Genomic DNA, 15,044 nt, shown 5'->3' with positions numbered 1-15,044 from the left:
TATGGATCCAGCTCACATGCTGCGTAGTAAAGCAGCAGAGAAGGGGGTGTGGCACCCTACGCAAGCAAGGAAGAAGACCGTATATAAGCCAGGCTGTTGTAAACACAGTGTGTGTCTGACTTCACGGACACATGAGGCCTTTCACTCCATAGTAACACACACCTGATCGACAGCAGTGATACTCACAGGATGAAAAATCTGCTCTATGTTTATGCCAGGATTGAATAATTCTGGTATCTTCATTTAAAAACATGACATGAGATAATCAGATGATTCTGATTTAAATATCTGAGAGGGGTCAAAAAGCCTGAGACTACACAATTAATCCACTCCCACACACATTAATTCAATGGCTATATCTGAACACTGACGGCAAGACTTCTCTGTCTCACACACACACACACACACACACACACACACACACACACACACACACACACACACACACACAATTAATGACCCCTTAATTGCTTTCAACATCCTTGCAGGTTCAGAGACGTGATCAGTGTTTCTAAGCACATATCAGTGCACAGGCTCCTCTCAGGAGCACACAAAGCCCAGACTTACACGCACACACATAAACAGAGTGATGTGTAACAACAATTTGCTCCATTTTACTTGCTTCAGAAGGGTAATGGATATCACTCCCCATGTAACAGCAGCAGTATTAGAAAGCACATGGCACCTAAACACACACACACCTGCAATCTCTCTGCAAACATCACCTTCCATTTCAACACACCGTGCAAAAATCAATATCACTTATCAACATGCTATACGCCTTTCTTTTAAATACACAGACATAAGTGGAAACCACTTAATATTTAATGGTAATATTAAAACAATAAGCTGGTGTGAATATGGTCAGAATAGAAACAAGCAGCTATTTACATTTAAATGTTCAGTTCTTTTTTGTAAGCTGTGTTCCTGTCCATACCCCATACAAAATAACAATAATTAGATATCTAATTAATCCGCCTTAATTAGCCATAATTAATATCGTTAATTATTACAATATAATAAAGTCCACGTTGATTTCTTATTGTCACCCAACCCCCCTCTTGTTCCTGTGCCAGACATCATCCTACACTACACTGCTTAAAAACATGTCATCCTCTGCCTCCAAACATCCTGTCTCCATTTTGTCTAATTATAAAAAACAACAACTCTGCAGTATTTTTTTTTAATCGTAGGAAATTATGCACAATAGACAGGAGGCAGGCTGATCGGCAGAGTATGGGAGGAGGAGGAGGAAGAGGAGGAGGAGGAAGGGGAGAGCCAAGCAGGAAGAGAGACGAGAAAAACACAAACGGACAGGCTGAGAGACGCTGACAATTATTCCTAAAGCGTAAAAATGTTCATCCCTGTAAATGTACCCTTCACGCATAGTGGATATCTATTTATTACTCATGGTGTGTGAGAGACGAAGAAGTAAAAAAAAAAAAAAGTATTTGAGAAAAATATAGGCCAAAGGTTATTATCATTATAATTATGTAAATTAAATATAAAATAGCAACAAAGCACAAAAGCGTTTTGAAGCTGAAAAAATGTCAGATAAATAAATATATGCGCGATGATTAATTCTCTCCACGCCCCCATGCGTAAACTGCGCTTTCAAGCGAGCCCCGTTTGTTTACATGACAATTAGCGTCAATTAATAAAAGCGATTATAAGATATCAGTCTAACATTACCTCGCATCTTCACAAAAACTCCTCTCTCCTTTTCCACCCGAGCTTGCACCACAATCCTTCAAAAAACTGCTCTCCAAAATGTCTCCAACAACACGCGTGCAGCAGCCTGAAGTCACCCGGGAGCTGTAACTCCAGCTTAACTGAATATACTCTTTATATTCTCCTCAAAATGTCCTGTTTTCTAACTCTTGCCCCCTGTGTGTTTTCAACCCATGCACACAAATTATGCTTCTAGCAGGACAAGAGCGCCTCCATCTCTCTCTGGCTTGTGGCGCAGGGAGTCCCTCCTCCGGATCCTGGCGCTCCTACACCACAACACTCATGACGTATCAACATTTCACACACAATTTTCCAACAACTATTACAACCTTTTGGACATGCATGGCACCGAACTCGCACACCAATGTGCACAGGACGCTGGGACCCGACCCCTCGGTGCCCCATGTCGGCCCTAACTAGCAGTCAGCTCACCCTGCAAAGTCCTTTTCAGTTTTTTCTCAGCCACCTGATTTAAAAATTGCGGGAAATTCAATTTTTATTTTGCTCTCTAAAAACTTTTTCCTCAGTTATAGGGCTCCCTTACCAAATTTTCGTACGTCCCGGGGTGTTCCTGCCCTGTCCAGTCCAGCCTTATGGGTAGCAGCTGAGATGAAAAAATAGTGAAGACTGTGATTATCCAGTATATAAGTGTATCAGGTGATGTTTTACTTCAGTAAATGATAAATCAGAGTAAAAGCAACATCACAAAGTACAGTGCAGAGAGAAGCATCTTTCTCGTCTTGCTGACTGCTTACCTCCTTCTCCTCCACCTCCCTTATCAGGGTCTGAAAATAGGATAAAAATACAAAATTACACCTCATGACAATTTCGGACATGTTATAAATTATCCTAAAATGCAGAAAAACCAACCTCGGCTGCTTTTTGACACGGTCCAGCTTCTAAAAATCGGGCTATTAGGAAGTACAGTTCTGGTATGGTTGGAGGGAGAGAAGAGGACGGGAGCTGCGTTAGAAGAGGGCACCGAGGAAATTGGGGGGATATTACAACAACCATGACATATTTTCCGATCTCCTTTACTCACCAGAAGTCAACTGCGCGATGTGTGTACTGTCTGAAGCCATTTTGGTGTTGTTTGCCAGGGCAGCGCAGAGCCTGTGTGCTGGGTCTAGGTGGCTGCCCTGTAGCTGTCACTGTTTATCCACCAGGAAGAGGCTGCCTCCATTCAGCTCTGCTCACACGAAGACCCGGCTGCGTACAGTATCCCTCCGCGGAGCGGGAGTTAGTGCACGCTGTGCTGTTTACCCTGTAAAACGCCACCTTCCTCTGGGAAATAAACAACCGGGGACACATCCTTGCTTTTATTAAATCGAAGGATGAATTTTAGCGGTGGATAAGCGTTTGCATGAGTTTGTTTGTTTCAACCCCCCTCCCCCTCAAAAGAAAAAAACGCAAGCCCTCTGCGGAAGAATACATACTACGCACGCCACAGTCGAGGGGAGGTAGAAATGGCAGCTTGCGATAGGAGAGGATATATTGCAGCAGAATGGCTTTTACTTCGCAGATTACTTACATTTACATTTACTCACTCATTGAAAGCTTATATTTTCTCATTAAGAAAACAGCTGTGGGTGTATTCAGTGTACTCTCTGCTGTATTGTTCTGTATTCGTAGTTGCGGATGTAGAATATGGTTCCCGTATTTGAGGGGATTTTCAGCCGTAGTGACTGTTTCTGCTCCGTTTCATTTATTAACAGCCCTCTGTGTTCATAATGTGTGTTTCGTTGGCCTCGTTTGTTATCACGTTGTCGTTATTGAGTAACAAGATGTCTGGCTAACACACCCACTCTCTCTGGGAGCCGTTTGGTGGGGAAGTCGTCCATTTCTCTTCCAAATACTGCCAGGCAGTAAAATGGGGGAAGGGTTGAAGAAGAAGAAGGGGAATGCAGCTTAATGAATGAAAGCTCGGGAGTCACAGGAATTTAATGGCAATCAGACATTGATGAAAGATAGCACATCTAGGACTGTAATCAAAGAAATACATGACTGCACACTTCATTAGATGCATCACTAGAAATTAGAGGACAAAAGGTTTAGCTTTAATGTGGCATTCTTTATTAAATACATATTACCAATCTCTTATTTGTGTAGGCTACAAGATATATTTCATATCTCTAGCTGACACATGTATTTTGCCTGTGCCAACTATATTAAACTCCCAGTCTATTGCTGACCTTCTGGACTGCTTATTCCTGGTAGAGTGAGACACCAATAAAAAAAAAAACATAAAGAATATTTACCATCAGATGTGTATGTAACCATGATCCATCTTTGAGCTTTGCAAAATGCACATATAGTCTACTTTATTGATTACAAAACAAACACACTGCTACTTCTACTTAATTCTATGTTTGTACAAACCAAGCAGAAAATCCACAACTTTAAGTTCAATTGGCAATATTAACGCACCTAAAGCTATTTTCAAAAATTACTGAAAATATATATTTTTTAAATATGTTTGGCCCTATTTGTCTGTCCATCTCAGAATGATTCCTGCATAGTGTGCAGGTGCTAAACATGGTGTGAGCAACCTAGAGTTACACCAAGCATTTCATCATTTTATATAGTGTATGTTTTCTAACAAATACTTTTTGGATCCAATAAAGTTTGTCAGAAAAGAATCAGAGGCTCTGGTACATGAAGCAGTTTCTATTTATAAAGCACATGTTTGACTCAAATCCCTGGCAGATACATTGGGGAACAGACAAGTTTTTTGCTTGGAGGATGATGAGATAGAAACTTGAGCAGATGACTGACTAAATCTGCCTCTGCTGTTTATGATTCCATTTCTCTCTCTTTTAGAGATATTTTAAAACTACTTTTTTTCTGTAACTCTATTTTTTAAAATAATATTAGATTCACACATTGTTTACCTATCCTTGTATGTGGGAGCTACCAGGCTGCAAAATAATTGCCTTAATTTGTAATAAATCCAACCAATATTCCTAGACCTATTGTGATTAATCTGGAAATGTTCATGTTAAGGGGGCAGGTTTGCTTTTGCACTCAGTTACTACAGACACAGTTCCAAAAAGACAGGAAACATAATGAGAATGTGAACACCAAGCAACTCAATCATATATGTTATATTTCTTTAACCAGTAAAAGTATTTGTTGTGAGTTGAGCATTATCTTTGCTCCCGGAGGAAGCTGTATGTATTTTCTGTGTCCACATGTGTACACTGACTTTCCACCAGCAGAGTTAGATTAGCTGTGAAGTATTTTCTAATATCATGTCATGATGAAGTAGTCTCTTACCCCCTTGGATTTTAGATGGACACGTGCTGCTTTAGAACTGCAAGCAAATCCTGGTATTCAAGGAAGCTTGAGTACCACTGTTTTTTATTTACTTCAAATTTCAAACCAGCAACAGGTAGTTTATGCCACCATGTGCCAACCATTACAAGGTAGATCTATATATCACTAGATGCACATTGTTAAATGTAGGCTACTTTTATGATTTTGAAACCCAATGTGGCCGTAGTTAAGACCAGATTCACATTTTTAGGCCTTGTCAGTCACTTTCATGTTCTTGTCCTCCATGACCCGTTAAGTGGAGTTGTTTTTGTGCTGGCACGCGTGGCCACAAGGAGGCATCCTCACTCTGCAGCACTTATTTGTACACAGGGGCACAGAGGAGTCAAAGGTTATGAGTTATGTTAGTTGCACGTTTAATTTCCATATCAGATAAATAGAAATTCAACATGGTATCCAGACAAAAAGTGCACAGGCCTGGGATGAGCAGAACATTTTCAATACTTATGTAAAACTCTTCTTTATCTATCTATCTGTAACTTTGCTCGAGACATACTGCACTTTTAGTTTAGAGTACTGTATGTGTGCTGCTTGTCTTGTAATCTGACGTAAAATGTGCCCGTAACGTTACTGTTCTTAGTCTTGCTATTTTTATAGTTACTTACAGCATACTTATTATGTACTTATAATTTTCTGCTTCTCCTTTATTTGTAGTTCTTTTGCCCATGTGCCGCTGCAACACCTGAATTTCCCCCATGAAGGTCATTAAAAGCTTAATTAATCCTAAATGACCATCTGTCAGTTAATCCCACATATGTATTTGTTTAATAGATGCAATGGTTTTATTACTTGGGTTTTTAGTGATCAGTTTCATAATCAAGAAACCTCAAAACCCTGAAGCAATTGCTTCTTGAAGTTTTTGCAGAATGTTTCATTATGTTGTTGAGGACCAGAGTGAGCGATTTCATTTCATGTTTTGTATCTTATTCAAGACTGTTGAGGATTTTCATCAGGTTTTACTGTGATTGTGTTCTCAGCTACAGAAACCTTCTTAGAGTCACTCACATCTAGTCAATCAATAATAATCAATAATGTACCTGTGCAGCTTTAATATGGACTAAGCAATTTGGTGTATGGGTTAGAAGATAAGAACATTCTGCTAATCCACTCCATGTTGCATGAATGTGTGTGTATTTCCAGCCTTTTGGGTGTGTCATGTTAGAACTGAAAAAAATTTAAGTTTAACAAAGAAGGCCAGCTTCTTCTTCTTACTTATCATCATCATCATCATCTACTATCTGTTGTTGTTCTTCTACTACTACTACTACTACAACTTCTTCTAGTGCTTTTGCACTCAATCAAAATACACATTGTATTGTTAACCTAGGCTTCTATTAATACATTTTAATTGGCCTCTCCAGTCACATTCCTACAAGTCATTCACACACCATCACTCCACACCTGTGCCCGTCATAAAATGGTTAACTGCTTCACATCATGGGTCCACGTGTGAGCTATGGTTTGCCCCTCATGAAGAGATCGTACGGTTTCATCTGTCCCACCACTCGGACAAATGCTGACCTTTCACTTCCTGACACAGCAGTTGTATTTAACACAGCCACGTGCCCCTGACGACCTCACACTCACACACACATTCACATACAAAGATACCAACAGTGCTGGCTTTGTGTTGGTTTAAAAAGTGACTCTAAACATGAAAAGGTGCCCCCAAACACAAACTACAAGCACCAGTACAAAACTAAGCTAAACTAGCAGCTAAAACTTTAAGTGGCATAGCTGTTCAATAAGAGAGAATATGCATGCAATGGAAATTACACATAACTCATTTAGTAGGTTTATGCAACAGAAGAATCAGACTCTCACATGACATCAACTTTTTCTTTTATTTCAAAATATTCTCCCAACAGGATGAAACTCAGAGAAGCCCAGAGGGTCCAAAGCTAATAGAGCCGTCTAGAACAGAAGCACCACTCATTATTGCTATGTCACTCTGCTGCAGGACAAGGTGGTCAGGTGGGGTGGAAAAAATAAAAGGAACATGAGGGAACAAAGTCAAACACAGAGACCCACAAACACATTCATTCTAGCACACACATACAAAATGAGCTATGTGAAACACAGAAGGGGTAAATCTATAAACTATGATATCTTTTTAAAAGCTGCAGATGTTCTCAGATTATGAATCTCGGTTCAAAGTTCAATCTCAAACTTTCTGTTACACATCCAAAGATCTTCACATTAAATATCAGGGGGAGCTAGCCAGCATGCCAATAGTTAATGTTATTATTTGTAGTGACAACAAATTCAGGCAAGCTGGCTAAAAGGTCATAACAGTCGTGTTTACGACCCCCCACAGGCAAAATGAAGAACATCTGCAGCCACCTGATAAAAACAATAATTCCATCTTTGAGTGTCTAAAAGTTTTATAACTGTGTCCAATGGGGGAAGGAGGAGAATGGAGCAAAACATAGTGTAGGTAGAGTTTTCTGAAAGGAGAGTGTACATATGGTGGAAGGGGCTGCTGGTTGTCCATCTCTACTATCACAAGTCTAAAAAAAATTCAGCATGGTACAAAAATCGTCAGTAAAAAAAGATGCTTTGCTGCCATGGAGTCAGAGGGGGGCGAGTCGGTGGACACGCTCCTGTCTTTACGCCTTCTCCTCAGTCGCCTCCTCAGCTGCCTCAGTTACCTGGAGGAGAGGGGGTAATACATAAAGGTGTTACCCACTGATGTTTCCACTAGTAGATTTGAAAACAGACTAGAATTTTAAAGCCACAAAAAACAACCCACAACACGTGTTTTGTTTTGGTCTACTGAGACCATGGATGAAATGCTTTCCTGGTGCAACCAGATCCTCCTGAAGCAGCTGAAAGATGAAAGGTGAGCCTATATATATTTTTAATTTAAAGAGGGTTACTTATCAGTAACAACATAACTTGATACACCTCCCTTTTGGAATAAGACATATAACTGCAGCCAGAAGAGAGAAAATAAGATTGCTAACTCTCATGCATGTTCATTTAATGCCATTCCACTTTGTGCTAAGCTAACTTCCTCTTGGCTGTAGTTTTACAAGTCTGGTTTCTGAAACATGGTAAAGTTAGACTTGTCTTAAATTGACATACATTTGGTGGTGTGTCCCTCTTCTTGATTTATTCAACTCCTTGCTGAACAATATATTGATCATGCAGAACTATTGTTGCAGCATTGTCAATGCAAACTAACAAAACCTGCAAAATTTCAAAGGGGCGTAAGTGCGTCCTCAGTTGACCTGACGTGGTTTGGTTGCAGCATTTTTCAAAAAATGTGGGTCAACTGTGTAGAAATAGTGCGGTCGCTTTAGATGAAGTGCTGTCTTTAAATGGGATTTTTGTTCAGGATGTTATGTGTCTGCCAAATGCGGGCTTTATTGACTGTATTCAATTACCAAAAAAAAGGTGTTTAGCATTTTATCTGCAGCCTTCTTAATATTAGTTTAGCACCCTTGAAACCTCAGCCAAACATATTAAAGTAATTTCCACAAGTTTTGGTAATGGAAGATGAGTTATAATGTTTGTTATTCCACACGCTATATTGTGAGAATCATGAATTAAGTATTATTCATTGCTCAAGTCGCCCACTCTCAGTAGCTATAAATAAACTCTATGCTTTGTCAGTTTATGAGAGACGTGCCTGAGATGAGTACAGCTAGCAAGCTTTCATGCTACTATCCCTTGCTATCCTTTTGTAGTGTGCTGCTTGAGCTGTTGTAACATGCCAACTGTATGACTGACCAGTACATATTCTGTTCAGGTTTTAAATGGCAGCATAAACAGACGAACAAGCCTCCCGCTCATCATTCTACACACAATGCAGAGTCGAGGGTTTTATTTTACCAGCAAAATGAATCTCAGTGCAGTTACGTAAAGCCTTCTGTCTACACAGTTACGTTCATCTTCTCATCTAACTTTCAGTGGTGAATAAGCACTGTTGAACCTTATTTTAGGTACTAGTTAAACATTACTTTGGTGTATTTATTTTCCTAAATTTGAGAACAACATTGAACATTGCAGAGAAAAAGCAAAACCCTTTTTAAATCCAGGTCATAGACTCATGTACCCTTAAGGCTTGTCATGGTAAAGAGTTATGTGCTGACATTTCATCTGTCAAAGTTGAAAACTAGTTGTGATAGAATGCTAACTTTTGGCAGACAGATCTGAGGGGTTGTAGGGGTAACTGAAATCTTGTTTCTAAAGACGCGCTGTTGTTGAGTTTTTCAGACTCTTGACATTTTGAAACCTGTATTATACTGGGACTGCAATAATCTATATCTTTCAATCAAAGCAAACAAACTGAAAGCTATATGCGCGGTGATATGCAACAAGGCAAGAGTGTTTCAAAATGTATTTGTTTTTTTATAGAAAAGAAGCTGAAATCTGCTGCTTTTGAAACCTATAACTCCTCTGGTATACACATGAACCAGCATGAGTTGTACAAGGAAATGAAATCTGGGTGGTGTGATTTCACTAGAGTGAACATCTGTCTGTTTCCTGCCTGACCACTGGTGGAGCAGCTGTCTGAAAACACAGCAGCCAATCACATTTCACATCCCAGCAGTGTGAGCAGCAAGACCTCCCTGTGTAAAAAGTTGTCCTTGGCCCACTTCACAGCACACAGCAACAAAAACTAAAGACGTCCTCACTTCTCTTCTTCACCCTCTGCCTCGTTACAGACTCTCATTCTCTCTGTTTCACACGCAACAGCACTGCAAAGCACACTGGGTAAATGTTTGCTGGATTAACATGTTCTTTGTAAGTAATGCTGAGTTAGTATCAAACAAACACACTGCAAAGATCCTTTCGGATACACTCCAGCGTACCCTTAACTCTGACTGTCTCACTCTGCCCTCTCACTGACATCAAGGAGGGAGCCGTGCTTCTGATGGAGGACACACTGACAGACGGACGAGACACATAGATCTGTGTGTATGTGTATATGTGTGGTGTGTGTGGAGGAGATATAATTTGAAGGCAGTGTGAAGTGTTTGGTGCAGTGTAAGTGTGTTTGTGGTGACACACAAATTCAAAAACAAGGGATAAAAAAGATTGTTATTTCTTGTGTGTTTCTGACTTAAGGTTAATTTTCCTCTTCATGAAGTATTTCAGTTTTCCCTCCTTGTACCTCATTCGTCTTGGGACTCTCCATTCTGGCTGGGCCGTCGTCCTTCTTGGCCTTGGTGCCGCCTTTCTTTACCTTTGCTCCCTTATCATCTGCCACCTTCTGCACCAACAACGTAAGAAAAAGTATCTTTGTAAACAGTTCATGATGGAAGAAAGTGCGAAAATGGAAAACATTTAAAGTACGATCCCAAAATTCTCAATAATTATAATAGAACAAATGCAGGGCTGGGAATTAACAATCAGATTCAACTCAGAAACAGGCTAGAACAACTTGATTTTTCTACATTTTTGCTGTATTAAATGTTTAATTGATTGATTGACTGGTTGATTGAAGAGTGGAAAAGAAAGAGAATATTGACACTCATACTGATACCTCGTCTTGACCTTCATAGTCAATGAAATTATCAGCCACAAGAACGGTTATATCTCTATCTTAAATTTTAGTGTCTTTGTGTTCAGGTCAGAAAGCTGGGATGATATTTGGCCCTCGCCGAAAAGAGTCTATGTCTAGAACTTTGCTGGGAAAGTTCGGCATTGAAGGAAAGTTAGCACATTGGGGAGATTACTTTTTTTTTCAGACAACTTTCTTTTCACATAATGTTTTGTACTCATAGCTGATACTGGAGCTGGGTTAGCAAAAAGACATACCAACTGATAAACTCTAACCAGGGCTTTGCTGGGTTAAGAGCAAAATAGCGTTGAGCAGGGTTAAATGTCTAAGCCAGAATTTAAATACTTCCCTACCTTTGGGGACTAAAGACCTAAATCATGTGCAAATTTAGATTATTCAGACATTTGTTGGGACACCAGTGCACACAACATGGTTGGGACACCGGGACTGTGATGGGCAAAGTTAAACCTTTACATCTGGTTACCTTTTATATTTTAACTGACACTAATAAATCAAAGTTTACAAAGGTTTGTCTTTGGTAATATATTGCAGTTATTAATTTTATTATGCTATAAATCAATACAGTATCACTCTGCATCCTGCAAAATGTTATCTCGAACAAGAAAAGTAGAACTAAACAGAGGATCTGTAATCCATTAATTTGTTCCACAACAAATGCACTCTTTGCACGAGCCACATATCTATCACAGAGGGCGATGATGCTCAAGGGAAATAGGAATCAACACAATATGAAAACTTCTTAGGGTGCCTTTATAGGGGCCAGAATCTATCTTAATAAAACTTACAGAACTTAATAATTAATGTTTATTTGAGGTCATTGCTAAATTGATCGCAACATCTCAAGCATGCTTATTTTCTCTCTGTTCTCTAATGCAATTTTTTGGTTCCCGCTTTAAAAAAAAAGAAAAAAAAGATACTAATGCAAATCTGGTTATTTGTTTAATGACATTGATTGAGTGGAAGACTATTTGTATGTGAGGAGCTGTGAGTGTGTTTCTGTGTTTTCTACATGCAGTGACCTTGGTCAGATACATGAACTGGAGGTGAGGGGTAACCAAGAGCCTCAGGGTTGAACAGTTATATGGGTTTAAATAAATTACAGTAGGTGTTAGTTGTGTGCTGTGTGCGCATGTGTGTATGTTTGCTTTACCTTGACGATGGCCTTCTTAGGCTTAGCCTCAGCCTTGGGTGGAGCAGGCCTCTGTAAATGAAGAAGAAGTCAGTCAGGACCAATAAACAGCACTGTTATAGAGTCAACTCTGGAGCACTGTAAGTCTATATTCAGATTTCCTCCTCTCTGCACTCAAAGAGACATTTCTGTAATGTTTGAAAACTATTGCTTTAGCCACATGAAATAGGCAGTGTCAAGTAATATCGGTAGCTAGTGCTCCCATTCCCAAGTATTAATAATAATCATGTGCTCATACTGTATTCTCTAAGCAATAGGATCTGTCATATCCCTGTGCTAAGTAGTTTTAAATATCTGCCTACTCTCAAAGTGAACCGACCTCAGACCACTGTACAATTACTATATCAGATGGGACTTAAAAGTCTGGATAGTCAGTGCGTGCAAGTTCACTGCAGAGCTTTTCCATACAGCAGAGTGTGGAAACCATGCTACCATGGAATGCTACAGTGACAAAGTTAAATCATTATTGTTTCTAAGATATCTCAGTTTTTCTTTGGAAATAACTGACACATACGCATGAGACAATAAATGAAAGATACACAGTGTTTTTGCATTTGGGGTAGAGAGGGCTTAAAATTCAAACTCCAATGGGAATACAAACATCCTGTTAGAATTTGGCAAACTGTCCAAATAGTAGCGTATGATTAAAAAACGGAGTGTTGATTTAATGCTTAAATGGTCTAATCTTCTAAATAAGTTAGTTGTGTTCAAAGACAACTGTACTGCTAGCTTGTTTACACAGTGCTTTCCAGTGAACATGCACGATCAAAAGCTTTAAGGTGTAGAGTGAGATTTTTGGAACTAAGCTTATTTCTCTCTCTTCTTCTCACTACCCTTATTTCCGTTCGATAATCCTACAGGTGGCAAGCCATCAAGAGACAGCTAGCTTTGTTAAGTTTGTCTTATCTTATCTTGTCATAGCTAAACTTAGCTAGTCTTAGCTTAGCTCAGTTAATTCTAGCTCAGTTTAAACTTTAGTTTAGCTTAGCATGAGGAGCTGGAAGGGAAAATGATGACTAGAGTCTCCGTCGATCACCTAAGCATTTGTCATCTTTACTCTTCCTAAATAAACAATTAAGATAAAGGTTGTAAATTGTGCTTGCATGTGTTTGTCAGAGCAGGATTAAGCTGTTATCTGCTTTTTCTGGATTTTATACTAAACTCAGCTAACTTACTGCAAGCATACAGACACAAAAGTGGTATCTATTTTTTCAGCTAAATCAAAATGGGGCGCCGTTGGTCTATGGGTTTAAGTGCGTGCGCCATATTCGGAGGCAGTGCATGACTCCCGGCCTCAACCATTTGGTGCATGTCTTCCCCCACTCTCTACTCCCCACATTTAATGTCTCTCCTCAGCTGTCCTATCCAATAAAGGTAAAAATGCTGAAAAATATAGCTTTAAAAAAAAAAAAGACTGTTTAACAAATAGTGTGTTAAATGCCATATTAGGGAAACATGCAAATGGACAAACACATGCAAACGACTTGACACAGATGGGTTCAACATGCAAAAAGAACACAGATAAAAACATGTGGTTGGCAGAGCTGCATGATCACTCGCACATTATGCTCGCTAGATAATATAATGATAAATATCATGGGGGAATAATACAGCACTTTGGATTGAAATGAGATCGTTCGTACGAACAGCCCTGTGCACTTCACTTGCAAAAGGGTCTTACTGTTAAAAATGATATGCCTCCCTTAGATCATGCAGCCCTAAACAAACACACGAGATGTTACATAACAGTGCAAAAGATGAAGACAACATAGAAAAGACATGCATATGAAGCCAGACACAATCCCATTGCGTCTTTATGGACTTTGTAAATAGCTGTGATGAAATCCATAAACTGGGTACAGATTTGAACCAGAGCCGTACTATCCTACAGCAGTGAGGTGGGATGAGGGGGAGGTCAGGGAGAAGACAGAACCAGAGGTGAAGACAGGGACGGGAGAACGACACTTACCACTGACATCTCTCAGACCTTCTGGTGGCCTAGCGGAGCAAGGGATGATCAATGAGAGAGAAATAGAGAGAGACAGTGACAGAAAGAGAGAGAGAAAGAGACAGATATCAGTTGTACCTTTGTGGCCTGATCTGAGCAATCTACTGTGTGACTGCTACAAGTTACCTAATCAGTAACCTGTTGTGTAAATTCTCTCACTTTCACACACTCACAAAAAACACAGCACAACAACACACTCATACATTGCACACCAAACACATCAAACATTTACCAATTGTTTTGTGACTTTGGAGGCTTCCTTGCCCTCAGGACCCTCTGGAGACTGCAGAAAACATAACAAGGAGACCGTTTACAGGGCAAGTCAGAGCAGACATACTGTAAAACATCTAGCCTGGTTGGACTTTCATTATTCTATTTTTCTTTCTTTCTTTACTAAATATCATCAACAAAAGTTTCATATTACATCCTAAAGATTACCTTAAATTGCCAGATATTAATTTATTACTGTAAATTGAAATACAGTGAATACACAGTATATGGAAACTCAGATGCTGTGAATTATATCATCCCTGTTTAACTCGAAAAGTCAGAATGTTGTATTACAACAACAAACAACACATACGATGAAAAGATGTGTGGAAAGTCACTGAAATGTCACTATGAAGAGAGTTAAGTTTGTGTGCAATACATGATTCAACAATAAAGTTTCTGACCATTAACAAGACATTGTTTGTCCACCGTGGTGATGACGAATATGACGTTGAGTCTGTAAATGGGGCACCCAATTCATTCCTGAATTTCTAGTTGTTGTTCCGACTTCGCGTGAATTTTCAAAATCAGAAACTAATTTTCCAATTTGTTCAACACCACATGAATGCAGGGAAATATTCAAATCATCAGATCAGTATAGCTTTTCAAGACGTCTAAAGGTTAAAAATTTTTAATTGTGGTCCTATTTCTTTTGACCTCACCCTTTTCTCAGAATATGAATGTATTCTTTCTTAACATAAAAGCTGAAATTTGTTGGGAGAATTAATATCACCCATACATATTCAACTGATGGAATATCAAAATAAAACATGTTGGGAACTGTTCTATAATTGACTGATTGTGTTGTGTATAATGCACGCAAAATGGTCTATCTGGTTTTCTTACGGCTGCTGTGAGGGAGTTGTGTCCACTTGGGGGCGCAAAAATGGCTGGAAACTGGATTCCTCATGGGAGCTTTAATCTTGTAAGGTATTTAAAAATCTACAAATTGCTAATTCACAATTATCCTTTGTGTTGTT

General features: G+C 39.3%; 1 protein-coding gene and 1 long non-coding RNA gene across 2 annotated transcripts in view; both read right to left on the bottom strand.

The window, feature by feature from the left end:
- phip (pleckstrin homology domain interacting protein) overlaps nucleotides 1–3,047 on the bottom strand; it is a 48,158-nt gene extending 45,111 nt beyond the window's left edge. Inside the window, 4 exon segments of the mRNA XM_034699751.1 lie at nucleotides 2,276–2,335; nucleotides 2,487–2,516; nucleotides 2,602–2,660; nucleotides 2,774–3,047. Of these exon segments, the coding sequence (XP_034555642.1) occupies nucleotides 2,276–2,335; nucleotides 2,487–2,516; nucleotides 2,602–2,660; nucleotides 2,774–2,813 (189 nt within the window). The 5' untranslated portion in view covers nucleotides 2,814–3,047.
- Nucleotides 3,048–6,889: 3,842 nt separating this feature from the next.
- On the bottom strand, nucleotides 6,890–14,081 carry LOC117824676. The gene is made up of 5 exons (XR_004633628.1): nucleotides 14,027–14,081; nucleotides 13,756–13,784; nucleotides 11,748–11,798; nucleotides 10,187–10,285; nucleotides 6,890–7,715 (listed from the first exon to the last, which is right to left on the bottom strand). It is a non-coding gene; the product is annotated as an uncharacterized LOC117824676 (long non-coding RNA).
- Between the last annotated feature and the right edge of the window lie 963 nt (nucleotides 14,082–15,044).

The sequence above is a fragment of the Notolabrus celidotus genome, chromosome 13 (genome assembly GCF_009762535.1).
Source record: "Notolabrus celidotus isolate fNotCel1 chromosome 13, fNotCel1.pri, whole genome shotgun sequence".
Lineage (NCBI taxonomy): Eukaryota > Metazoa > Chordata > Actinopteri > Labriformes > Labridae > Notolabrus > Notolabrus celidotus.
This window is presented reverse-complemented; position numbering and strand designations above follow the sequence as displayed.